Source organism: Paralichthys olivaceus, chromosome 8 (assembly GCF_024713975.1).
Source record: "Paralichthys olivaceus isolate ysfri-2021 chromosome 8, ASM2471397v2, whole genome shotgun sequence".
Classification (NCBI taxonomy): domain Eukaryota; kingdom Metazoa; phylum Chordata; class Actinopteri; order Pleuronectiformes; family Paralichthyidae; genus Paralichthys; species Paralichthys olivaceus.
Window position 1 is genome coordinate 23,801,148 of NC_091100.1, and position 25,077 is coordinate 23,826,224.

At 42.3% G+C, this 25,077-nt stretch overlaps 2 protein-coding genes and 1 long non-coding RNA gene across 39 annotated transcripts in view; 1 reads left to right on the forward strand and 2 right to left on the reverse strand.

The window, feature by feature from the left end:
- Nucleotides 1-2,696, reverse strand: part of LOC109627665 (potassium voltage-gated channel subfamily KQT member 5-like) — a 114,754-nt gene extending 112,058 nt beyond the window's left edge. For all 9 annotated transcript variants that reach the window (XM_020084379.2, XM_020084377.2, XM_020084378.2 and 6 more), the window contains exon 1: nucleotides 1,693-2,696. In XM_020084379.2, coding sequence (XP_019939938.1) covers nucleotides 1,693-2,033 — 341 coding nt within the window. In that variant the 5' untranslated portion in view covers nucleotides 2,034-2,696. The remainder of the gene's footprint in view (nucleotides 1-1,692) is intronic.
- Nucleotides 1,511-4,794, forward strand: LOC138411111 (uncharacterized). Its single transcript, XR_011243766.1, has 3 exons — nucleotides 1,511-1,642; nucleotides 2,888-3,032; nucleotides 4,435-4,794. It is a non-coding gene; the product is annotated as an uncharacterized lncRNA (long non-coding RNA).
- A 1,304-nt stretch (nucleotides 4,795-6,098) lies between these two features.
- The window catches only part of LOC109627590 (regulating synaptic membrane exocytosis protein 1-like), a 66,880-nt gene continuing 47,901 nt past the window's right edge, over nucleotides 6,099-25,077 (reverse strand). For 10 of the 29 annotated variants that reach the window (XM_069530860.1, XM_069530861.1, XM_069530862.1 and 7 more), the window contains 15 exons: nucleotides 23,291-23,410; nucleotides 22,434-22,523; nucleotides 21,475-21,552; nucleotides 20,891-20,956; nucleotides 20,072-20,185; nucleotides 19,455-19,561; nucleotides 18,562-18,665; nucleotides 18,279-18,439; nucleotides 17,862-18,014; nucleotides 13,768-13,985; nucleotides 10,481-10,625; nucleotides 10,226-10,338; nucleotides 9,309-9,410; nucleotides 8,932-9,071; nucleotides 6,099-8,837 (listed from right to left, as the gene is read on the reverse strand). In XM_069530860.1, the coding sequence (XP_069386961.1) occupies nucleotides 8,619-8,837; nucleotides 8,932-9,071; nucleotides 9,309-9,410; nucleotides 10,226-10,338; nucleotides 10,481-10,625; nucleotides 13,768-13,985; nucleotides 17,862-18,014; nucleotides 18,279-18,439; nucleotides 18,562-18,665; nucleotides 19,455-19,561; nucleotides 20,072-20,185; nucleotides 20,891-20,956; nucleotides 21,475-21,552; nucleotides 22,434-22,523; nucleotides 23,291-23,410 (1,930 nt within the window). In that variant the 3' untranslated portion in view covers nucleotides 6,099-8,618. The other 19 variants (XM_069530876.1, XM_069530874.1, XM_069530878.1 and 16 more) reach the window with 15 other exon arrangements.

Genomic DNA, 25,077 nt, shown 5'->3' on the forward strand with positions numbered 1-25,077 from the left:
ATGTCACATGCACACTATTTTAATCGTCACATGAAGAATTTTATAATCATGCATCTTTAAGAGTAACTTCACCCCTAAATTCTGGCTGAAGTGTCTCTCCCTGTAAATTAAAAAAAAAAAACGCCTTTAGAACGCAGTGCTGGAGCAAAGTTATCTCGGTTCTCAAGCTATGAGCAACAACTCCAGTAGCAGCGGACACCTTTTGACAGAAATCTCATATGAAGTAGAGACGTGGGGGCAGCCGAGGGGCAGGAGAATATGGGGGACGTCTTTGAATGGTGGATGATGGAGGGTCTAGGTGCAGTGGTCTAGGGGTTTAGTTTCAGTGTATATTTTTAAAAAAGCTATGCAGACTCCGCCTCATAAGCGGTCTCTGGTGGTGGGTGGCTGCCAATCTTTGATTCAAAGGTGTTTACGAGAGAAGACCCAAAAGGTTAACTCTACGAAACACTGTCCCTGAAGACCAGCATTCATGTATTACATCAGAGAGCATTCATATGATATAGTTTACAGCTACAAAGCACATTTAATTGGGTAGTATCTCTTCATTGATGTGAGTCAATAGCAGTCGTTCCCATCTCTACTTTCTATCTGTGTGACATGAACGTGGCGAGACACCAAGCTTCTAGCACTGCCCGCTCTGCAGTGAATATCACTGTGCCACTTCCACATGGGACCAGGCCTTCCGGCAGAAATTGCCTGTAAAATGGGCGACGTTTCAAAATGCGGTAACAATTAATCAATGTAATTTCAAAAACTCCACTATCAAATTTGTCTTCACTAAATAAAAACACTGACAATATTGCACGAGTCAAACTGGCAGATGAAGTCCAGCGGGGATGCTGACATGGTGTCCTGTCCACAATTTGACAAAGGCACTTCAAGAATGCTTTAAAAATACAAGTGATAAGTTTCAAGAGCTGCTGGATTAAGTGCAAAAGCACAAGCTGCTGTCTCTCCAACTACTCCACCCAGTGCACACACACACACTCACACCACACCACCCACAAACTAAAAAAAGATGGTGCACCAGAGTCAGCGTTCGTCTCAACTTCCTTCCCCTCAGAAACAGTCTTGATGCGACAACAACAGTTGAGCGCGGGAAATCAAAAGCAGCTGCCTGTGAGTGACTGACAGGGCAGTGTGAGAGGTTCCTGTATTAGAGCTGCAGGAACCTACAGGCCCTGAGACCTGGTTCCAGTGCAGATGTCAAACTCACTGAGGCCCTCAGAAAGCAGAGCAGAGGTCAATGAAAAAGACATGAATACTGCATATGAATGTTACATTGAAGCTCCACTAACAGAACAAGGACTCCTGCACTTATTAAGAGGAAGCCCGTGCAGACATACAGTAAGTGTTTCTTTGCATCATAACCCCCTACATGGATTTCACTGGGTTCACTCAAGCAGCAGAGAGGGGGTTTTCCTTCCATGTGAAAGTGGCTCTGGTAAAGGGGGGTGTATATTTAAAGATGAATAGTGCATCCATGACACCCAGTGTTTGATCACGTGTCAGCCATCATGGCTCAAACAAAGTGACAAAGTGTGGAAACCAGCAGCAGGTCTCTGTCTGTTCGTAAATACAATAAGACGGGGTCGCGCCGCTGTTGGAGATTGAGTGTTTCTGCAGTGCGCATCAACAGGTGGGAAACTTCACATATTCACAACAGACTACTTGGTGGAATGAACTTACACGAACGCGTGGTAGATGAACGCCCAGGCTCTCGGTCTCTCCAGCACGTTGTACAGGTAGTTTTGGAGTCGCCGGTAGCGCACGTTCCTGCGGCCGCTCTGCGCGCTGTATATGAGCGGCTTCCCCAGCAGGCTCAGCCGGGCCCCCTGCTTCCCCCTCAGGCTCTCGGAGCCGGCGGCACCTGCGGCGGCGGAGGCTGGCAGCAAGCCGTCTCCCGCGTTGTTCATCATCTTCCGGCCGGACTCCACATCCTTCGAGCCGTAGCCTTCGTTTCGGTGCCCCGGCGAGGTCCTCATCCAGAGCCCGGCGCCGCCTTCGTCTCCGCTGTGGTTCCGCGGCATGGCATCACCGAAGCGGGCATCAAGTGCGCGGAGGTCTCCACAAGCATGCGTGTGCTCTGTGCAGTGCGCGACCTAGAAATTACACGTGCGAGACGCAGTGTGAGGAGCGCAGAGCTGACAGAGCAAGGCACCGTGTTCTCCGTCACACTCTGACCGCCCTCTTTCCTCCAGCATCAACCTCCTCCAGACATTTACACAACCGCCGCCGCGCGTAAAGCTCTTCTGCCCTGTGCGCGCAGCATCCACACGGACTGACCCACAACTTGTGCGTTGATTCTCTGCGCCGTCTCCTGCCTGTTGCTTCTAAGCGCATCAGTGCCCGAGTTACCTACAGTGTCACGGTGAAAATGATTCAGGGATGAAAGCCTTCGTCTCTGTTCACTTGTTTTCAGGCGCGTCAGGGCTGCGCACATGCAAATGAGCAACTGTCTCTCGTGTCATTTAATTTCCCGAGGGGGGAAAGTTCTGACTTACACAACGTTTTCAGAAGAATATCAGGTAACATGGTCCGAGTGGAAAAAAAGCACGACCACTCGCAGACGGCTCACTGAACATCTGCAGAAAATATTACGGTGCAGGCGAAATCCAACATGTGCCTACTCTGAATTCAGACGGGCTTGTTTTTACAACATGTCAGCGTTGTTAGGGGTTTAGACAGAAAACAAACAGCTTCGCACGGTCTGTCTCACAATGCTTCATCCGGCACTGAAACCACGTGGCACAGAGACGCAGCTCCCCAGTGAACAAATGTGATGTCGATGCTCAGTTTAACCATAACGTGTGTTAACTGTAAAAACTTTGTGGGTCAAGAAAGAGAATGGAACAGAAACGCTGTTCCCTCTGTGTCCCTACAGCTTGAAGGGAACGTGGATGGGAAGAAAGACGTGTATCAGTTATGTCTGGGCACGCACTTCCTCTTCACACATACTTGCTCAACCTCCAACTGCTGAGTGAACCTGAAGCTGATTGGCTGCTGCCCTCGAATGCAGATGAATACAGGTGTGCTAAAAAGGCTTGGAAGAGTAAAGTGTGTGCGTGTGCGTGTGCGTGTGTGTGTGTGTGTGTGTGTGCGTGCGTGCGTGTGCGTGCGTGTGCGTGCGTGTGCGTGCGTGTGCGTGCGTGTGCGTGCGTGTGTCATATTGAATCCACAGCTGGGAGTGTGCAACACTTTCTGTTAACCTGCAGAGCTTTGACAGCCTCTTGTCTTCCAACAAAACTACGCCATCTACTGGTCACTGCAGCACCAGACAACCTTCTCAAAGACCACAGTCCCAAGCCCTGACAAAGGACGCCTCCTCACTTGTTCCCTCAGTTCTGTTTCCTCATCATTTAGTTGCTTCAGCTCATGCGAACATCATAATCGAAATAGTATCTAATTCTGAATAAGGGCAATAAACCAAGAATGTGGAACATGAGAAACCTGATTGTTCATATGTCTGTATATTAGGGCTTCACAAGTATCCATGTTTGTCATTGTTCTGTTCTTCCTCCAGCAGCTGAAGCTTGAGTTGATGTGGCAGAGTCTGATCAGGGATGTGAATCAGGTGCTTACAATGGTTTCTGTCTGAGTTTTCTGAGAAGGATCCTGTTTTCATGTATGCTCAAAACTGGGATAGGGACATTTCTGCAGGCCATGTTGTTTTGCAAGTACAAACAAGTACCACATATCCGACATTGGGAAAATGTAAATATAGTCAATGAAGAGCTGAACAAACTGACACAGTTTGAAATAAGACAAACTGACAAAATAAACAACTAATAAAACTGTATGTTCAGAGTGTTTGAAGCATAAAGGCACAGAAGCATTTGCATAAAAGAAACTTGTGTAAAAGCATCATCAGATATTTTAACCAATTTAACACGGATGATTACATTGCACTGTTCTACTTGTTCTTCAGACCCAGAAGAGGAACTAAGACCCTCCTTAACTCAAAAAAAACTCTACAGTAACTGTGCACAGTTACAGTAGCTGCATGTAGAAGTGAAACTGACACATTTCCACTTGGCCTAAAAACTTAAAACTGTGCACTTCTCATCTCATCACATGATGAGATGGTTTCCCGCATCAAGTGCATGCACGCCATTGTGAAGCTTCACCAAGTGAAAACATTCAAATTAAGAATCAGAGTGAACAGGCCGGTCTGGACACATCATGGTGCTCATACTGGATTTCCTTTTTTCCCAAAGGTTCGGTTTAATTGTTTTTCCTTAAGATAATTCATCGTCATGGATCATATTAAAAATCAACTTGGTAATGTTTGTATTCCACTTCCACTCATGGTCTCTCAATTTTTCAACCTTTAATCTGATCAGCTATAGATTAATCCATTTCCTGGGAGCAGCATGGAAATTTCAACATGGCCTCTGACTTGTTGATGTGCAGTTTTCTTTTCCACCACAGTCCGCATCCACGCTGTGTACACAGAGGTCGTGACCGCTGGTGCTATGACGAGGGGAACCAGGGGGCCCGGCTGGCACGGCAAGGCTGGTGGGAGGGTCTGTCAAGATTGCCTGCAGATGTTGTTTCGGGGGGCCCTTTGCTTATTTAACGAGAGGATGTGGAACATAAATCTCTCAAGCCCTCTGCAGCGCTGTATCATATGTGAGGTCACACATGAGGCCGTGTTGGTTCTACTTCCTCTTCGACTGGACGCACTGCAGCACCACCTAAGACAGAGAGTTATGGTGTAGTGCTGTCACAGGACACAGCTGCCGTGTGCTTTTATCAACAGATCCACATTAAAAAATGCTTGTTTTACAACCTCTGCTTCATGAAATTCTTTTTATCCTGAGCCATATTTTCTCTTGCCTACAAAATGATACGAACAGCAGCAGCAGGAATACACAGTCTTTGTTTTCATAGATCCAGAAACAAATGAGATAATAATATATAACAATAATCATCAGCCTACTGACTGAGTATAGGAATGAAAAGGAAACAGGATTTAATAAAAGACAATATAAGAGATAAGTCAAATTGACAACCTCATGGGCAAAATCAAAATGTATATGACACAAATGACAGGTGACTTTAATGTCTGCTAAATGGAATAATACTTTGATGTGCAATAATGATGTATTTACATATTTTGTGTTCTGGCATATATCTGCTGATGTGGTTTGCTTTTTATTTTAATGAGGTAAACTAACAGTTCCATTGGAGAGAGCCCCGGTCAAGCCCCTCTGAGGGTTTCTTGTTGTTGTCTATGTGTGTATATAAATTCATGTCTCTTAATATTTGTGTAAACCAATACAAATCAAATCATAGCAAATGAAGGTCCACACGACTGTCTGCACATTATGTTAAGTTTCCTGTGACAAGTATGAAACATCGTCACTCTGGGTTCCAAGAGGAGGACTCCTAATTGACTTGATGATCCCCTGACTTTTCCACTTAAATTACCATGAGGTTGACATTTGTGGTTTTGGATGCAAGAACTCACCAAAAATGCAAAGTGAATGGGATGCGTGCCGGGAATTTTGTTTTAGACATTCATCCTCGGCTCAATTTGAGTTCCATGCTGATTAACAAATGTTAGGATGCTGTGTTAAACAAAGCTGGGACACCTGATATAAACAATAGCCCTGGTAAAGGTCAGCATGATAGCATGTTGCACAGACTCTGACTCTGTGGAACAATGGTTACAGTTGATTAAAATAGCTTATATAAGTATTTAAAGTTATGAATAGACTATAGGTAGTCTGGTTGTTACATTAGTAGTTTTAAGTACTTATCTATTTCCACATATCAGTGAGATCTGCTAATAAATGAAAACAGAAGAAGTCATGTGAACCATATCAGTATGTCTGAGTATCCTACTTTTCAAACGTGTGATTAAACAATGCAACAATTATAATGTGCTAATGTATGATTTGAATTTATAGATTCCAAAATTGAACCTAAAATAAGTGAAGTAATGACTGAGGTTGTTTATGGGACTAAAGAAAAAGCTTTGCCACAAACAAGTTTTTCAATGAGACCTTTTGTCAACTGCAGGCTGAGAGTATATTAAGACATAAACATTTTTTTATTTTGGCTGAGGGAGACATCACAAAGAAGGCAAGTTTTCTTCCACACATTCTTTTTATTTGTAAATAATAAAAATGAACTTTTTTTTAAATATAAAACATACACATAATTTGAGCCACATCTGTTATACAAACAAGAAATGTTGCAGTGAATGCTTTACTTTTTTCTAATTTTCTTTTTGTTTCAGTGGAACACAGAAGTTGTAAACAATCAGCAATTTTTTTTCCTGTTAATACTGACAAAGAAAAATTAAGAAAAAAGAAAAAAGAAGGAAAAACCAGCTTCACCGGACGATGAAAGGTCGGAGTTCAAACACTGGGTTTGAAGCACAAAGAAGTCGACTTTTAGAGCAGTGGTACACCTGGAGGTTTTGCGGCTGTGTGCTTGAGCTCAGCCGTATGTGACCCATGTCCACCGCCCTGTGTTGTCCCACTGCATGGTCCCTTTAGACGTATTAATCGCTCCTCATTACATGACTTGGCCCCTGTGCAGTTATCAGCCCAATGAAAACCCAGTGCATGGCTGTTTGTATATTTACAGTGTATGACTCTCTGTGCATCTGCTTTAATTCTTTATATAATTTAACAGTTCATGTGTTAGCATATCTGAAATCATTATGTTGAAACATAATTCATATTTCCATATAAGTGGATCTGATTTGTACATATTTATTCATACATCATCTCAGCCCCTTGGAGGTATACTATGATGTGGAATAACAGTAAGAGGGGCTGTGAGGTCTGCTCAGTACTACTATACAGTACAGTACATCTTCCAGAGGTTCGAGGAAAGACATCAACGCAATCTTGGGATTTAGTTTGAGAGACATTCAGCACCGGACTGAGGGACGTGGAGTAGACTGCAGTTGAGATCAAATGTCTTTGCGTAATGGGAATGGCTTCTGTTTCTTGGTTTTATTTCTTTAATATTCAAGTACGAGCAAACTGTACAACTGCATGCAACATACAAGCGGCCCTAGAGTATGTGGAACTAACACACGTATCTAGGTCAGTATCTTTTTTTTTTGTATTCGTTTTACAAAAATGTGCATGCAGCTTGGAACAGGTTCCTAAGTCATGCTGGCCCCGCCTCTTCCTCGATGGGAGGAGTCTGCGGGCCAAACGGAGGATGGGCATTGGTGTTGGCGTCCCGACAGATCAGTCTGATTGGTTACTTTAACATTCACAGAGACAAACAAGGGAAACTGTGAGCCATTCTTCTCCTCTGTTTGTTTGTGTGTTTTCTAATATCTAGGCGAAGAAATGAACCGAATGAGGGACGGCAATGCTTTCTTTTTTTACTTTTTTTAACGACATGGTTTTTTTTTTCAAAAAGTTAGACTTTTTGTCGTAAAAAAATCAAGCTCTTGTGCTTGTGTTAAAATTTCAAAATAATGTAAACTAAGGGTTTAAAAACCTCAAACGTGCTGGGGGGTGTAGGACTGCACTTCCCGAAAAATGTGAAAAAATGAAACGCTCCTATCTTGCTGTTGCACAGGTGAACAAAGATATATATTTTAAACTTTTTTTTACAGTGATGTTGTATCCTTGTGATTTCAAAGTGACATAAATCTTATTTATTGGTCAACCTCTTGAGAGGCCTAATTTACATCTATACAAAGACGACTGGCCTGGACTTCTGCCAGAGGTGCAACAAGGAAAACAACTCTGCACGCTGCCAAGTGTAAAAATCTAAGCTGTGGCATTATCACCAGCACCCCCCCTGAATAACACTTGCAGACATTTAATAGTTTTTAGATCCTTTTTTTATCTCTTGTATTTAGTTTTTTCTCACCATGCACACACCAGACTGACAACATTATCATGAGCATTTTACGCACTGTAAAAACATTTTGTGCCAGTAGTAACAAAGGGAAAGAAATAAACGACAAAGCAAACACACTAAAACAGTGTGGCCTAAGAGCAGCCATGGTAAACATATTGAAAAGAGAGGATCCTTTGACAGAGAGTGGGACCAGTGATGTGGCTCCAAGGTCTAGGCACCAGAAAAAGGCCCTGTGCTTCCAGACTGAATACCCACGTGGGAGCACCCTGCCTGGGGGCAGGAGTGCCGGCAGTCTGTTGGGGTTCTGGAGGAGGCCACTGCAGAGAGGACTGTGCCGGCTGCAGGTGTGGAGGGTGATTACCTCTGTCTCGAGTCCATACATTCCGACGCTTACATACATTTCTTTGCTATTGTTGATTCAGTTAAAAACCACCCTGCTTCACTTTGATTCTCTGACACTGTTTCGTCTCCTGTCTCAAGAGCTACAGCTTGTCTGTGGACAGCCCTGCCTCTTCAGCATACACAGAGAAAAACGATACGATTTTTCATCGAATGGATATGAAACACTGAAACGTGGCGCTCCCTACAACAGACAAAATTAACCGCGACAGGAGTGATTGTCAGATCTCAACAAAGCTTTCTCGTTGTGACTGTTTCTGATTGTTGTTCTACATTTCCGCTATTAGTTTTTTCCCCTCTCTCTCTCTGTCTCTCTCTACTGTTTGTTCTTGAGTTTGTTACTCGCCGAGCGGTGTAGAGCTGTTGGTCCACTAGGATCGGACTCCCGCAGGTCCGGAGGAGCTGTCGAGTGACGACTGGGAAGCTCGCCGTGTTAGGGAGGCAAGTGTCGGGTCCACCAAGGAGGATGGTGGGAATAACTTGTACCAACCAATGACTGTGCTTGATAAGTCCAGTTCCTCCAATAGGATTTGTGCAACTCCCATGAAGCTTTTATGGTCCATGCGGCCGTAGTCTCCCCATACAATCACCTTAAAGAAAATGATTTTCTGTCAAGTTACACAGCTCTAGCTGAATCATATTGTTGGTGTGATATTCTGCTGAGGAAACATATTTCAAACTCACCTGTAAGACTTTACCCTGTGGGCTTTCCTCAAATAGCAGTGCTTGCTGGTACAGTGGGTCAAGTGTTTTCCGTGCAATCTTGGTTTTCTTTTTGGCTACGTACGCTCCATTGTTCAGCAGGTAGACCTTGACATATGGAGCTGAATGCAGAGAAAAAACAATAGAAAAAGCCATTAGTGGGGAACACAGTGCGTCGCCAATATACTCTCCATCAGATCTCACAGCTGGTTATGTCTTTATGGGAGGGGGGGGCTTCAGCTGAGTGAATGCACTGGATTTCAATGGATGGGTGTATATCTCATAATAATGCTGTCTTGAGAGGGAGAAGGGGAGGGATTAGTTGCTCTTTAGTATCTAAATGTAGGTCAGGTCGTTACCAGGGAGAGATTTGGATCCTGGCTTTTGTACGAGTCCTCGAGCTCTGATGACTTCTACCTCCAGCTGGCCCTTCTTCTCCATCATACCAATCTGGATATCACCTGGGAAACAGACGAAGAGCAGGTCTAGAATTAGTGCCTTGTACTTGTATCCCTCCTCCAACCAATCATGAACTTTATGACGTCAAGCTGAAGTCGACCTTTGGGATATAAAATGCCATCATTTTATCCTATAAGACATTTGAGTGAAATTTTGCAATAATTTCTGCAATGCAATAATTCTTGCATTATTGTGACAATGAATTAATCTACTGAATTCCTTCTTGAGTCCAAGTGAATGTTTGAACCAAGAAATTCTGTCAAGTTGTTCTTGGAATATCCTGTTCATGTGAACAGGTTGGATGGACACGGGTGTAGCAGGTGCACACACATAATATCATGGAGCAGATTAATGATGGCATGTACTGCAAAACGAGAGACAAAATAAAACGTTTGGAGTTTTGCTTTTAGTTTAACTGATTTCTGCGCATGCTTAAAATAATATTTATTATACTATACTATAGTGCATATATGTAATATAATATTTTTATAATTGACAGTAATACATGATACTCTCATTAGATTGAAACAGAAATTGTTATATTTGATTACCTTAATCTTATCATATGCCATTACAACACTTAATAAACATGTAATATCTCATTTGCAGTATTGTATACTAGTAAACTGCAGACTTGGTAAATGTTATGACACTGCTAATGTCACTTATCTGTTCTGAGTAGACAGAAATACCCTAGACACTTGTACGTATACAGATTCAAAGATAAGAAAATATCCATCGAATGTATAAGAGAAAAAAATATCAAAGAATATAAAGGATCAACATTAATAATAAAGAAGAGAAGAGAGTATCATACCTATTGCAGGAGTAGCCAGTGTTTGCCTGCCCACTAACTGAGCTGGTCCCAAACCATCCAGGAAGTCACTGAACTGGCTGCTGGCCCCCAGATTCACTCCAGAGAAGATGAGACTAGACAGAAAACACAGAAATACAGTTTTTAAATATCCATTTCCATTCCATCCATTATCCTCTGAGTGTCGCAGGGAGAGCTGAGCCAATCCCAGCTGACTCAGGGTGAGAAAAGACTATAAAATGAGTGTGGTTTCCTCACTTTCCCTCTGAGTTGCAGCTGTTCATGCTGCCATTGTTGGACTCTCTGCTGGGCTGTCGGCTCATGTTCCTGGTCAGCTCCACTGCCATTCCAGTCTCTGTGCTCCTCTGGATGGGTGCACCCTTCTCTTTCTTACTCTTCCCCTCTGGATGGAGCAGGAAAGATGGAGGGGGAAAAATCACAATGATGATGTCAGAGATGCTATTGTAGTTATTTTTTACTTTTATTCACTCAGAATAAAGGTACAACTCATATTGGGAAATTCATACAGATAGCTGAGCAGGAGTTTCTCACCTAATTCTTGTTGAAAAAGCAAATAGGCATATTTCCCAAAATGTTATATATTTTACTGTTGATGCACAAAATCTTTCATTTAGAACATGAAAAATCACAACCTTGTTGTTGCTGACATGGTTAGTTAAAGTACATTTCCCATGAAGCATCTTGTGCCATTCTATCAAGCAAACAACCACTTTCACATCCTCTGTGTGTACATTTGTAGCCTTCACACTCAGGCCTCATGACATTGCTATGAGATAATCAGGTTAATTTTTTTAAAGATTGTCTTTTTCAACCACTGCTGTCCCACAATCATCCGGATTCAGAGAAAGATTTCCTGGTTGCGGTTAAATGAAAGTAAAAAAGATTATTCTGAAACAGCCCAACTTCCAAAACATTTTTATCAATGGATAAATTGTGAACTATTAGTTGCTTCCTCAATCATGGTTACAGGAAGTTAAACATCAGAGATGCAGTTAAGAACTCTGTGATCTCTCTTTGTGAGTCACAGCCAAAGTCGCACCCATGTCCTGCTGAATCCAGCTATGGTAGTAAACAGGAAATTGTTAGGTATAAAAAGGGACAACACTGTGTGGCATCTCGGACTGGGACGTGTCCACCTCCTGACTCAGAATATGGGCTTGTTTCGGTAAAATTTGTAGCTGCTGATCCCATCATCCCTTCCATATAAGCAGGAGATGAATCTCTGCATCCAGCAGTCTACAGCACATACAGTCAGTCCAATATAACCTAGAATAAAATGTTACATGTATAAACTATTATCTTGTGATCCCATGAAAATCCTCATGTTTAAAAACTCAATCATATGTCTTCCTTACCTTCACTTGCTCACAGCCCACAGACTTCTCAAATTAAGCATTATCTCTGCACTATCTCCACTTCCCCTCTCTCCTCTGTGCATAAGGCAGAGAGGCTAAAGGACCCCCTTAGGCCTAATGTTCTCTAATAGCTTTTTATGTCTACTACAAAGAGGGGGAGCGCAGCGCTTGGCTTTCATCATGAGTCGTACACCACCCTGTGGTAAAAGTGGCTGCCAGACTCAGACCGGTGAGACTCTGCAGTGTGACTGGGAGCTGAGCTGCGAGGGGCTCTCAGCTGGCCATGATGTTCTGGAGCTCTCAGGAACATAATTATTTGGTCGTTTGTCTTTGCGACACTTGTTGGGGGACGCAGAGGGTTTGTCTTTTACACAACAAAGGCACACTTGCAATTTGTGGTGCTCTGGTACAGTCTGCTCCTCAGGACAAATCCACTGAAAACACAATTGTCTCAATGTGAAACACGGTTTTATAATTTGGAGAAATCAGTGTGGACAAAGATTACATGTTGTGGAGATTAAATAAATGCTTTTTGGGAATGAGTGTTGCAGGGGATTCATTTTGGTTACAAAAGCAGTAATCCAATCAAACAGAAGAAACTGTATGATAACTGAAGGAACCAGTCGGGCTGTGTGAGAGAGTCCAGGTTAAAAAGATTAGCTCACAACACCGGCACTTCTTGATCAATGTCTATGTCACAGAGACTTGTGTCATCCAAACATCACGGAGCAGGAAAAATATGCAAGACACACAAATACGGTCATTACTCAAGCGTGTGTAATCTGCCTGATTATCAATCAGTTATTGTGCCGTGCTGGACAACACACTGTGAAGCACCAAAAAATGACATTTTGTCTGATTCTGGTTCTCATTTCTTCAGTATCTGGGCTCTTTAAAGATAAATACTTTGTATTTACAGTAGCCCAGACTGGACAAACTAAACATCTTTTGAATTTTTATGACAATGAGGGCTGCCACAGGTTCTCTCTGATGTTTGCAAGGGGAGCGTGAGATGAGGGATGTTCAGCTGCAACATGACACTTCACCACTAGATGTCACTAAAATCTACACACTGAACCTTTAAGTTAAGCTTAAATAACATAAAGAATCATTGGAATTATTAAGAAATTATTTAAATGAATTCATTTCAAGATTAGGTGCGGGGGAAGGTTAAACTAAGGCTTTGACAGAAACAAAAAAAAATTAAAAAATGAACAGCTCCAAACCTTCACGTTTACTGTATTAAACCAACATCTGTTATTGTTACTATCTCCTCCAAATGAGTCTGTGTGATTCATGAAAATAGAGGAATCTGGTTTAACAGCAGACTATCAATCAAAATTCATATTCAATATTCGACTCAAAAATAAGAAATCAAACTAGGAAAATTAAAGGATGTTTGTCTTTTGTCAACCATAAAACTAACTTGTGTTGCCCCATCAACACTTCAGCAGTTCAACTCAGTGAATTGTGCTTTACTCATCATTGTTCTCTCTATCAGTTGGTGGGATGGACATCCTTCCAGTCACACCATGTTATTCATTTATAAAACTCCACTGATGAAACTGCAGAGCTACCTGACGTCACTACATGATCCAGTAACTTCTTTACCTTAGATAACCCCTGCACTTGCACTAATGTTGGCAGAACAGGATACAGGTGATATGCACCTCTTTAATGGAATGAGCTGCAAACTGTCCTACAACTGCAGTCTTACACTCCCTTCTGTGATTTTACATCTTTGTATCTTCTAATTGTTTTAACCACGTCCTTGTGTTGCTTTTATTTAGTAACTCTTTGTTGTTCCATATTTATTTATTGTTTCTTGTTCTCAGTTCTGTCTCTAACTGAAAATCTCAACAAGCCTGATTAAATAAAGATCAAACAATCAGAGAAGTGATGCCACCTCCTTTACACTCTGCTCAACTTAGAAGGAGAAGCCTCTGATTAGCTCGACCCCATATCTGAGCAGCATGTTGTTGTTACTTTAACAGTAACCACCCTCACACCCTGAATGTGACAGGATGACACTATCACACCAATATAAATATGCAGTAATGATTCATGTGCGTCCCTTTTTCAGTAGATATTTAGCCACATTCCTGTCACACATAACCAGTGGGCTCCAGAGCCACCACTGAACATTTTAGAGTTGCCATGGCAACTCACCAGGGCCGCTGATCTGTGAAGTGCTGCGACTGCGACGGTTCCCAACTATGGCCACCACCCGCGCGCTGAGGCTGGAGCGTCTCTTCTTGCTGCCGCCACCCACCGTGCCCAGCGCCGTGTCAGATTGGCTGCCGTCGGTGCGTTCCTGGGTGTAGATCTCCCCGCTCACGCTGGAGCTCTTCTGCATGCTATGGCCGATCGAAGACCGCATCTGCCGGCTGGAGAGAGACAGAGAGAGAGACAGGAAGATGCTAATTGGCACTGTGATCTGGTGTGATGGAGAGGGGATGACGTTCAGTCTCAACTTCCTCCATACTGTACCTTCACTTTAGTAGAACACAGACACAGCATGGTAGATTTAAAAATGGTGGACGACGATGATTTCAAGGTGTTGAGTGGTGTTTAATCAAAAGTGAATCAAATAACAGATGAGTGAAAAGGGAACATGATGATGGCATGTCCTACTGAAAATAACTAAAGCACAATAAACACAACTAAAACCAACATGGAGTTCGGTGTAACACGACTGTGCTGACACTACTCTATTGATGATCTCATGAGATTATCCTGGTTCAAATCAAATTTTAGTCATATAACAAGATTGGTGGGGGGGTATATGATACTTTTTTCATGTGTATAAGTATCTCAAACAAGCCACTGCACGTGAGCAGAAGTTTCTCAGTGCTCCATGCTGCCTCCTAGTGGCTTGCAAGAGCTTCCGCATGTCCATTCCCTCAGAGGGGGTGAAAGTGCTGCAGGACAGCCCTGCTACACTGCCCCTGTCACCCATACTTGACACTCCCAAGGACTGGGGGAGGGGCAGGGTGGTGTCCACTGCCCCCTGCAGGGGTGTCAGGGAAGGGCGTGCAGTAGAGGGGTAGGTTGGGAGGGGAGGATCCAGGTCTGCAGGACGGAGAGGGTCCGGGCACTCACAGCACAGGATGCATGCAAGGAGGGATCTGAGACATGCATTGGGGTTGCACATACACACAGACAGATACACACAAAACACAATGACCAAATAAAACAAAAATGACAAACACAATCGTACATATTGGAAACTGGTGAGCAGTTTTGCTTACGACAGAAAATCTCGTGATTGTGTTATTTTGCTTGGGAAACTGCTCATAAAGTCATTTCAGGAATTTGTGCAAAGCAAAATGATTTTTAAATCATTGTCTTTATTCTGAAAGGTGTTGGGGTTTGAGGTAAACAAACAGGTGAAATTAAATAAAGGCTCAAAGGAAAGCAAACATGAATTCTCTTAGCATGCATTGATTTACATGTGTGGCATCCAATTGATTATTTGAAACTGGTAAGACACATGGCAGGGGAGAAAGGTTGAAGAAGAAAGATTAAGAGAAAAGATGTAAAAAGGGTTTGATGTGTCAGTGCGACCTCACTGCCTCTATATGAACTCAAGAACAGATCATCAAACTCAATAGAGATATTAATACCCCACTCTGAGTGAAAACTGACCTGAGACCAGCTGTCTATCACTGGTTGACTTATTCGTACCCCCTCTCTCTAAAAACTCACCCCTGGTCTTGTTTTCTAAAACAAACTGACTGTTTCTTTTTATATAGATGGAAACTGACCTAATTTGCTGCTTTGGGAATTCAAACCTGTGTTTTCAGTTTGTCTGTTTGCAGGCTTATTATTTAACAGACACAAAATTCACTTTGCCTGAAACAGAGCTTGATGTTTAGGTTAAAATATTTAAAGACAAATTAAGAATTTTAGAAGCAAGGATAACTTGTCAAATCAAATTTTATCAATAAAGGGATACGAGAAGACATTTACAAAGACAAATAATTTAATCATCTGAATCCACAAGGTTTGAATTATTTCTGGTAATTCTGAGTTCAGTATCTTGCCCAAGGACACTTTGTTAAGCAGACTAGAGGAGCCAGGAATCAAACCACCTACCTTTTGATTAATGGATGACCCTCTCTACCTCCTGATCCACAACCACCGCCACTGTGGGCTTTGTCTGTCCTGATTTGTTGACATAATGAATAATTGATTTGATGCTTTGCATAAACTGCCAGTTAGCTGGCAAACTAACTAGTTAAATTTAAGTATCCAGCTCCCTCCTCAAAAGTCTACAGCTATAACCAGTGGATTACATGATTTACATTGCACAGTGGCCATGTTGTCAACACTGTTGTGTTTTCAACCTTTTGGAAAAAATAAATAAATAAAGGCTGCTTGGGCTGAATGTTTTGTACAACCTGTTCTATAGATTTTACAGTTAGTACTCATCTATCTTTTGTAGCACAAGCTAGTAAAACGGTAGCACTCTCGAGCCCTAAGAGCTGATCTGACACCAGCATCTGCACTGTAACTGTTTATCTCTCTTCATGCACCCGACACATTTAAACATATTAAAGATGGAGATTTTCTCAAATTACAGATGTCGCAGACTTTGATGAGTTAAATTGGTGGAATTCCTCTTTAACTTTATTGATATTTGTTTATATAAAGTATATGGATGCAAGTAGACAGTAAAAGTCTGAAAATATGTTCATGCACCTCCGTTCTTCTCAGCTAGAGTAAACACAAAATGACAAAAGTATGTGGACAGGGTTGTCTGTGGAGATGTTTGATGTGACGCTCATGTGATAGTACGTGATAATAATGTGACAGTTCGGTTTAACCTGTTTAGTTTGGAGGAACCGGACAACTCTTCACAGAGTGAACACCAGCCAACACCTTCGGGATGAACCTCATACACTGTCTGTGAGCCGGGCCCTTACTACCCTCACTGGTGCTGTTGTGGTTGAAGGGGAGAAAATCTGAGCCTCTGATCAATCACAATTCATGATTACTCAGAATTAGTTCTTCTGTTGGTTGTCCACATACTTTTGCCATGTAGCTGAGATCGTGTTTGGTTTGAAAATCCTTTCACTCTGTTTGCCTCTCTCTCCCTCTTTCTCACCTCCCACTCCGCAAAGTGTGTCAGAGGCTGTGAGGCTGTGCTTTTATAACACTCTGCTTGGATTGATCCGTGGTGAGGCCATAAAGAACAGACCCCTCTCTCCTCCTCCCAGACCTCAGTACATTAGCCAGCTAATAAGCTGCACTACATCACCACCTGGTCCATGAAGGACCACTGGGATAGGGTTGTTTGTCCCTGTCAGCTCACTGACACTGGTCAGCCGGGGGAGTGCACAAGCTTTTTGTGTGTGTCTGTGTGCGTGAAGAGAGCATGGGGATTTTTATTGCCTTGTACTCCTTTATCTCCCTTTTATTTGATTCATTCTTACTGAGGTACACTTGAAAGTTTAACTTCTTTTGGTAATTGATAATTAAATTTAAAAATCTAGTTTCATATTCTGCATACAAACAGACTAAGATGAAAACAATGAATGTGGATTTTTTTGTCATGAGTAATTTTATTTGAGAAGAAAATATTCTACCTTCATTTTTAGAGATTTCACTTATTTAATGTTGCATCTATTGTTGGGAGAAAATGATTAAAAGCTTGGTGAAAAATAAACGCAGCAGAGGGAAAATGTCAGTTTTCAGTCTCTTGTATTGGTTCAAGCTCCAAAAACTCTAGATAAATGTCCCATTATGCAACGCATGCATGTCATTAGACCCTGACTGCTTGCTCAAACCCAGCATCCCAAATTCTGACAATCCTGTTGATATAGTTGTTAGGGAGGACGTACTGGCACAAGTAAACAGGTTTTTATGTGTAATCTGCTTAAGCGCTCCTTTAAACTTGTTTGGGATTCACACAGAGTCCCAATAAAATTAAATGAATGAACTGCACCTCAAAATTGAGCAGGATCACAACTCTTCACCCAAATGATTTGAGCTCATCCCTGTGTCCCTCCTGCTCTTGTCTCCTTGAGTTAGACATTGAACCCCCCCCCCCCCCCTGCAAGTTCTGGGAACACTGTCCTGTAGCATATTACCTCCCTTTGGAAGGTGTGAGCAGAGATCTATAAGAAACAGTCTATAATTGTTGCCAGTACAAGCTCCTATTGTGTGCTGTTGTATTAAACAGATGGGAATGTGGGGAATGAAGATGTATCGTGTGTCATCATCAGTGAATTCACCGTTGGGGATCTACTGATGTTTACCTGGACTCCCTGGTGTCTCCTGTTACAGTGTGTCTCCTGCGCTTCAACTCCGCAGAGAAACGTCTCTTTCCTGCCGCCCTCCTCCTCTCCTCCTCCCCATCCACCCCCCACGAGATCCTCCTGTCCTTCTTCTCCTCCTCTAATGACTTGGATCTGAGTCCAGTGTGTTTGGATCCACCGTTCATCATGTATCCAAGTGTTTGTATGCGTGTGTGTGTGTGTGTGCGTGTGGGGGGATAAAGAAGACAGGGCATGCAGAGAGACAGAAACATGCAGACATGCATAAATAAAAAAGAAAGACACACAGTGATTAGCATGCATAAAACAGACAATACCCGAACATGTAGGTGTATTTCAGAGAGGGTGAACTGGCTGTATGTTAGTAACTGTGGTTCACAGAAGCCAATGAGGACTGACCTGAGTCGTCCCCCAGGCCGTTCTGATTGGATGGACATGTAGCTGGTGCTACTGAGGCGGGAGGCACTGCTGGCACGGGAGAGGGCTGACACATCGCTCATATCACTGTCTGATGATCTCGCCGACATGTTGTCACTGCTACGCCGCTGTTCCGCATACATCTATAAACAAAGAGAGACGTGCAGGAGGGGAGAGACGTGATGATTTTGCACAGAAAACCGACATGTTTTCTTTATTTATAACTCATCCAGTGCAGGAGGAGGAGGAAGACATGGACGCTGACCTCCCGTTTGGTCTTGAGGTCCGTCTCAGGGTCGTGGGAGGCTGAAGGCCGATAGGAATGTACTTTCATCTGCACCAGTCGGGCTCGCTCCTCTACTGCGAGGGCTGGGACAAAAAGACAGAAAAAAGACAGGGAATAAAGAAATAAGAACCGGAGTTTCTTAAGGATGCAGGATCAGGTTTCAGACACTAGGTGGAGCATGATGTGTACTGATGTTCCATCACATTGGGATAAAATGCTATTTGCTGCTATGCTGGGTTGAAAAAGGTGGGGAAAGTCAGATGGGGATTTTATGTTGTAATGACAGAAATCAACAGCTATAGCCTAAAGGCTATGGCTGTCTGCACAGTTCATTCAAGCACCTTTTTTATCCCATCTGGCAAACCCCACCCATCTGTCAGCTATAACCAACAACAAGAGGTAAGAAGGAATAGAGGAATCATTGTGCTGGCATAGTGCTCCCCCTTTACAGTAGCCATATTCAAAAAGGTTGTTAAGTTGATTAGAATGATGATACATAGTGTTATTCTCTGCATAGGCTCCCTCACCATCTGTTTGGCAGAGTCTGATCATCCACCAAACACTAAAACAACTACTTTAATAAAAGCTGACAATGTGTTGTTATATGCTCATAAAACTTCTTTAAAAAGTGATAGCTCTTTCTAAAGTGATAGCAAGAGGTAGTGTTACTGAGGCAAAGACATTTGGTCAGTATTTGCATTTTGTGCTTTGTGTTTAAAGATAACAGCTTTATCTCAGTCTCAGCTCACTGCAAATGAAACTAAATCATCTCCTTAACTCTGCATTATTTGTTAGGCATAGATTAATGTGTATAAATGTAGAAAATAGCTTTTAACAGTTTGAGATTATTTCATCGCTCCCACACAACATACCTTGCTCTACGCTGCTGCTCTTTGCAGGGAGCTGCGGCAGCTGCCTGCCCCTGCGACCTGATGAGGGAGTCCCCGTTGGAGGAGAGGGGCTGCCATGAGGGTGTGCTCTGACGTTCAGGAACATAACAACACAAGCAGCACAAGCAGAGAGGAAGGGATAACGTACTGTTAAAGCTGTATTCTTCATTAACTGAAGTGACGCTATCAGAGAAGCAATAAAGTGCTTGAGGTCGAAAGGGCAAATTGGGAGAGGAATGAGTTGGAGTCATTGGTAGAAGAGGCAAAGAAAGTGGCACTGTATGTGTTAATACACAGAATGCATGTTACCACAGTATTTGTACATATCACAGAATCTTTGGATGTAATTTTAAATGTAATCCTTCACACTAACAGCTTCAGGCCTGATTCTTCCCAAAATGTACCTTGTCTACATAACCCACTGTCTAAGATCATATAACCTGCGAATATCATGCCTCTTAGAATAATCATGACTTTTGTTTCCTGAGTTATGAAAAATACCTGTGGTACTTGTGCATACAGTGTTAGCACACTCAGTGCCAGAGAGAAGAAATCAGCACACAGGGGAGCAGAGGGGTTGAACTGGCAGGGACATGCACCTGTCTAGCCGTGGCGAGTTTGGGCAGGACCCAGCCAGGGCTGTCTGGCCAAAGGGCCTCAGCGGGCCCCCTCTCCCCCTACTGCCCCTCAGGATAGAGGTGGGCTGGATACGACTGCCATCAGTGGGCAGGCACCAGGAAATAAAAGTAAATGAAAACAAAGAAATTGAAAAATTAAAATAGGATAATTTTTCTCTTTTCGGGGCAAAGTGTGCGATGCTGTCTAAGATGCACAGGATTTAAAATCGAACGATCCACAATCACAATACCTGTATTATTTTACAATAATACAGTACATATCATATATGAGATTAAGTAGGAGGAAAAAGCTAATCTAGCCCTGTTTGAAAGTTAGAAAAATTCAACTATCAGCAACTCTAAAGCTTACTACTTAAGTTTTATTATCTCACTTCTTTTATCTGCAAAAAACAAGTGTTAACATGACAATATTTGGTTAGACGAGAACAAAGTCAACACATCAAAAGCCCTGGGACTGTTGGACATGGGTTGTTGTTTCTATGCTAAACTGCAGGATATTGAAGATTTCAACCCTTAGGATGGAAGCAATCATCCTTTATCTTTTCAGGGAAAAAAAATCTTATTATGTCAAATAATTGACACTCGTAACATATCTATAGCTAATATGGTTCCATTTCAACCTTTTTCATCTACCTACTGCACAAATCCAAATCAATATGCCTGATTCTCCAACAACATGGTCAGCCATCATCCCTCCAGTGAGAGGATCGAGGTGACAGTAATAAGAGGAGGTGAAAAAAAGGCGAGTGAGTGAATGAATACATGAATGAATGATCTTACCTGTCCCCCTCGAGGCTTTTTTTGCAGCCCCTGTGACAGTTTGGACTTGATGAATTGCTACACTGCCTGTTTCAGCACACAGCGACCACAGAGAGAAAGAGAGAGGAGGAAAAACAAACACGACATGGAAAATGAAAACTGAATATTGATTCATATGGCATGTTCTAAATAATGTAAAAGCCTGAGAATGACACTAATGGTTTGGTTTATGGGGTTTGTGAAAGCAATATAGCTGAGAATTGTACATTCTGGAAAAAGATTTTTCAGCCAGCAACAATTTTACAGCAAAGAAAGTGCTTTCAAGACAGCCAAGAGAGGAAATTCAGAGCAGGTGCTCGGCAGAAAGAGCAGGTGCAGCAGAATAAAATAGGGATTACACAGCCTTAGACCACAAATATTTACAGGAAAAGGGGAAGAAACACTGCTGATCGCAAGATCTGTGCAACGCTATCATCCACAGGATGAGCTCTGGGCTTCAGTGTAGGCTTCACAATGTGGGGCCAGGAAGGTTTAAGCAGGCAAGCATAGCTGTAGCGCAATGTTTAAAGGTTTCGGCACAGCAGAGGAGAGCAGGCCTGATATACCTGTCGTCCTCAGGGGCCACATGTTCTACTAAGATCCGGGGACTTGGGGGGGTCTTGTGGGGCAAAGAGTTGGAGCACCTAGAAGGACAGAGGGGTGGGAGGAGGAGCATTTTGGGGTGGGAACACCAGGAGTGGTGGTTAATAAGTAAAATAAATCTGAGCATCACAACCACACATAAACAAGCTAATATAGTAGTAAATACACTGGTACTTGGATGCACTGTATCACATATCTGGGGAGCTACACTTGCTTGCTTTCTTGGTGTAGATAGATGAAGATTGATACCACTCTTATGTCTGTACAGTATATATGATGCTTTAACCTGGACATGATTAACTAAGCAAAAGAAAAGGAGGGACTATAACCCTGGCTCTGTCTCCATAGACTGATTATACAGAGGTACAACATGGCAGCTCCTATAATTGAAGCCATCATGCTAGCAGATGGGACATGTGCCAAACTATAAAGTTCAAAAATGGTTCCTGTCATTTTAGGTATCACAGTTATGTTTATTCAACTGTTACCCCCTTAGTCAACCTTCCTGGGATCAATGTACAGGACAGCATCATTTATTTATATCTGCAGGCGTTTTCTCAAATTATAGATATTTCAAAGACTCCAAATACTAAACAGCAGGTAGATGCTTTTTTCTGAAAGTGTGCAATTTCTTTATTTGTTATGATGGTGGGCAATGGCAAATTCATTCATGTATGACAAGGACAAATGACATGAACTGGGGTGAAGTCATGCAGCTTTGTAAACCCATAATATCGAATGATTCAATCTTGTAGAGAAGAAAATATTGTTTTGAAAGTTGTGACTAAACGAAACTATCAGCAGAGTCTGTGATTATTGAGTGTGAATTCATTTTTGAACTGAATCATCAGTGTCTTCATCAGCAAATTAAAGTTGATTCTTGTAATGTGTGATTTCATGTGATGTAACTTTCTTTTTATACCTGTCTCTGTCAGGGGAGTGAAAGTTGGTGTCTGGTCTCAGACAAGTGGTGCTGGCACTCCTCACTCTGTCCAGCGACGGCTGCAGGTCGCTGCACCGCCACAACATGGCAACATAGAGAGAAATACAGGAGAGAAAAAATAGAGATGGAGACAGGATGTACATGGACAGAGGGTGCAAGTAGGGGAGTCAGGAAGAGGAGATTAGAAGAACATGGGAGAACAAAGGGGTGATAATTAGGACGTAGACAAAAGGAAAGAGAGAAAGTCCGAAAAAGAAGGATAACGAGAGATCATTTTAAAAAAGAGAAGCAGACAGAGAGACAAAGAGAGAAAAAGGAAGGCCATCAGACAGTGCAGTAACATGGAATGGCTCTGATGCTGTATCTCCATTTATCATAGCCAGTCATTCCTAGCGGCCATACACTGCGAGACCACTCAGATGGAAGGTTGGTGAGTTGCCATGGGAACCAGGTCTAAGTGGATGAGGGGACTGCTTGTATGTGTGTGTGTGTGTGTGTGTGTGTAAGGGAATGAATGAGTGAGGAGGAGAGCAGCCAGTGTTCACGTTTACTCTCTGCTGCACACTCACAGCTGTATGTCTGTCATGCTGTTGGGTGACAACCAACAGATGGTTGACTTTGTGCCATCGCATGACATTGCAAATAATGTTTTCAGGACTAATGCGGCACAAGGATGGCAACAAGGGCTTACTGTTTGTTTAATGCTCTGCACTCGTCAGTACATGCTTAAGCCTCTGCTTTGTGTTGTCACATAAAAAAGGGGACGAAAGAGAGGGTTCTGGGTGGAGAGTGGACGGGGGATGAGGGTATGGTGTGTGGATTGGGTGTGTTCTTACCTAACCGTGACCTCATCAGTGAACCTGAGCACACGGTGTGTGAGGATGCTACGAGGCATGGTGCTAACCCCCTCTTGTCTGTGGGGTGCCTTGCTCTTTAGGCATGCGGGGAGGGTGGAGCTGTACGCCAAAGACCCCGCCAACACCAGGCAGGGAAAGACCCGCATTGCAAAGAAAGGCGAGAGGAAACAAAAATGACACATGCAACTCAACAGAAATAAGCAGAGAGAGACCAAGTGGAAAAACACAAGCACAAAATTAAGCAGGAGGCTTCTTGCGGATGATCAGGAGACAAAGAAGCAACATTCACAATATGGTGCAAATTAAAAAATGGTTTTCCTTCTCACAGCTGTATCTCACAGTTTAACAGTAAAAACAGAGGATTCTCTAAAAAAATCAAACACTGGGTCGCTGCAGAGTGGAAATGTACCTGCTGCATGATGCCGGCAAATCACTAAATGAACACATATTCTATAGTCTTACATAATAAATGATGTAAGAGAATGAAGATAGTTCCTCTTGCCCTCCCTGTAGATTGACCCTAAACACATATATGGAGAGATTACATGTAATGCTGATTACGTAACAGAACCTACAGATGTAAAGTCGTTCAGACGGCACGTGGTGAGGAAACCAAGCTACAGTAAATCTATATAATGTATAGGACGGTCATAAAAAGGATTAGAGCAGAACAGAGAGAAATAGAGGAAATTGCTTAGACGGTCTGTCTGTCTGTCTTTCTTTCTTCCCAGTAGCTTTACAGCCAGGACTGAAGCATTACTGTAAATCTGATGGATGATCATGACTTTTTAATGCTGCTTCAGAGACAGAAAAAAAGAAAAAGAAGAGTTCCCTACATTTCAGAACATTATGACTGTTTTGGTGATTATTATGATTCAAGGATCATCTGATTAATATGTTAAAGGACAATGTTGGTGGTTTTACTTGTTGTAGCCCACTAACTGTGACTGACACATAATGTACATTTCTGCCAACCATCTTCAAATCATTCCATGAGTTTGAGACTGATTTCCTCATAGTCGTTACTATGTGGTACACAACTACAGCATTTTGAAGACGTTTGCGAAAACATGCAAGAGCACAGTTTAGAAAGAATAGTTAAAAGTTTGGTCCCTATTGTGGGTCCAATTCTAGATCCTACACTTCCTATAATGCTAATAATACTTGTAAGAAGTAAGAAGTTTATCTATTATTTAGTTTGGAATGAGTTTGTAAGACATAAAAAAAAAAAAAAAAAAACAAAGAAGAGAAGATACAGTTCTGCACTTCCTTTGAGCTAAATGCTGTTATCAGCATGGTAACATGATAACAATGTCAGTATTAACATCCTGATGTTTTGCAGGTATTTTTTTAGCAGTGAATCACCAAAGCTATAACAATCCATCCTGAGTTGAAAATAAACGAGAGTCCATCCAATATTTTTGCTCACAACCAAAAATATCAACCACAAATTCAGGAGGATCATTGTTTAGGGAGCATTTATGTCTAAAGCTAATTAATTTCATTGTTACTCACATAGTTCCATCTGGATCCAGCTTGCAGACCTGGTGACTGACCTACACTTGGTTGGTTTTTCCAACTTCTCTTTATAATGTTTAAATTTAATGATCTGTCAGCAAAGTTTTAGTCAACACGACACTTTATTGGCACTCAGGATACGAAATCCAGATGGCAGAGCTCCCTCGACTGCATCTGTGACTCTCAAGAATATATATAAAAAAAGCTACTCTCTGAGATGTTTTGAAAAATGGAAAGAAATAATGTAC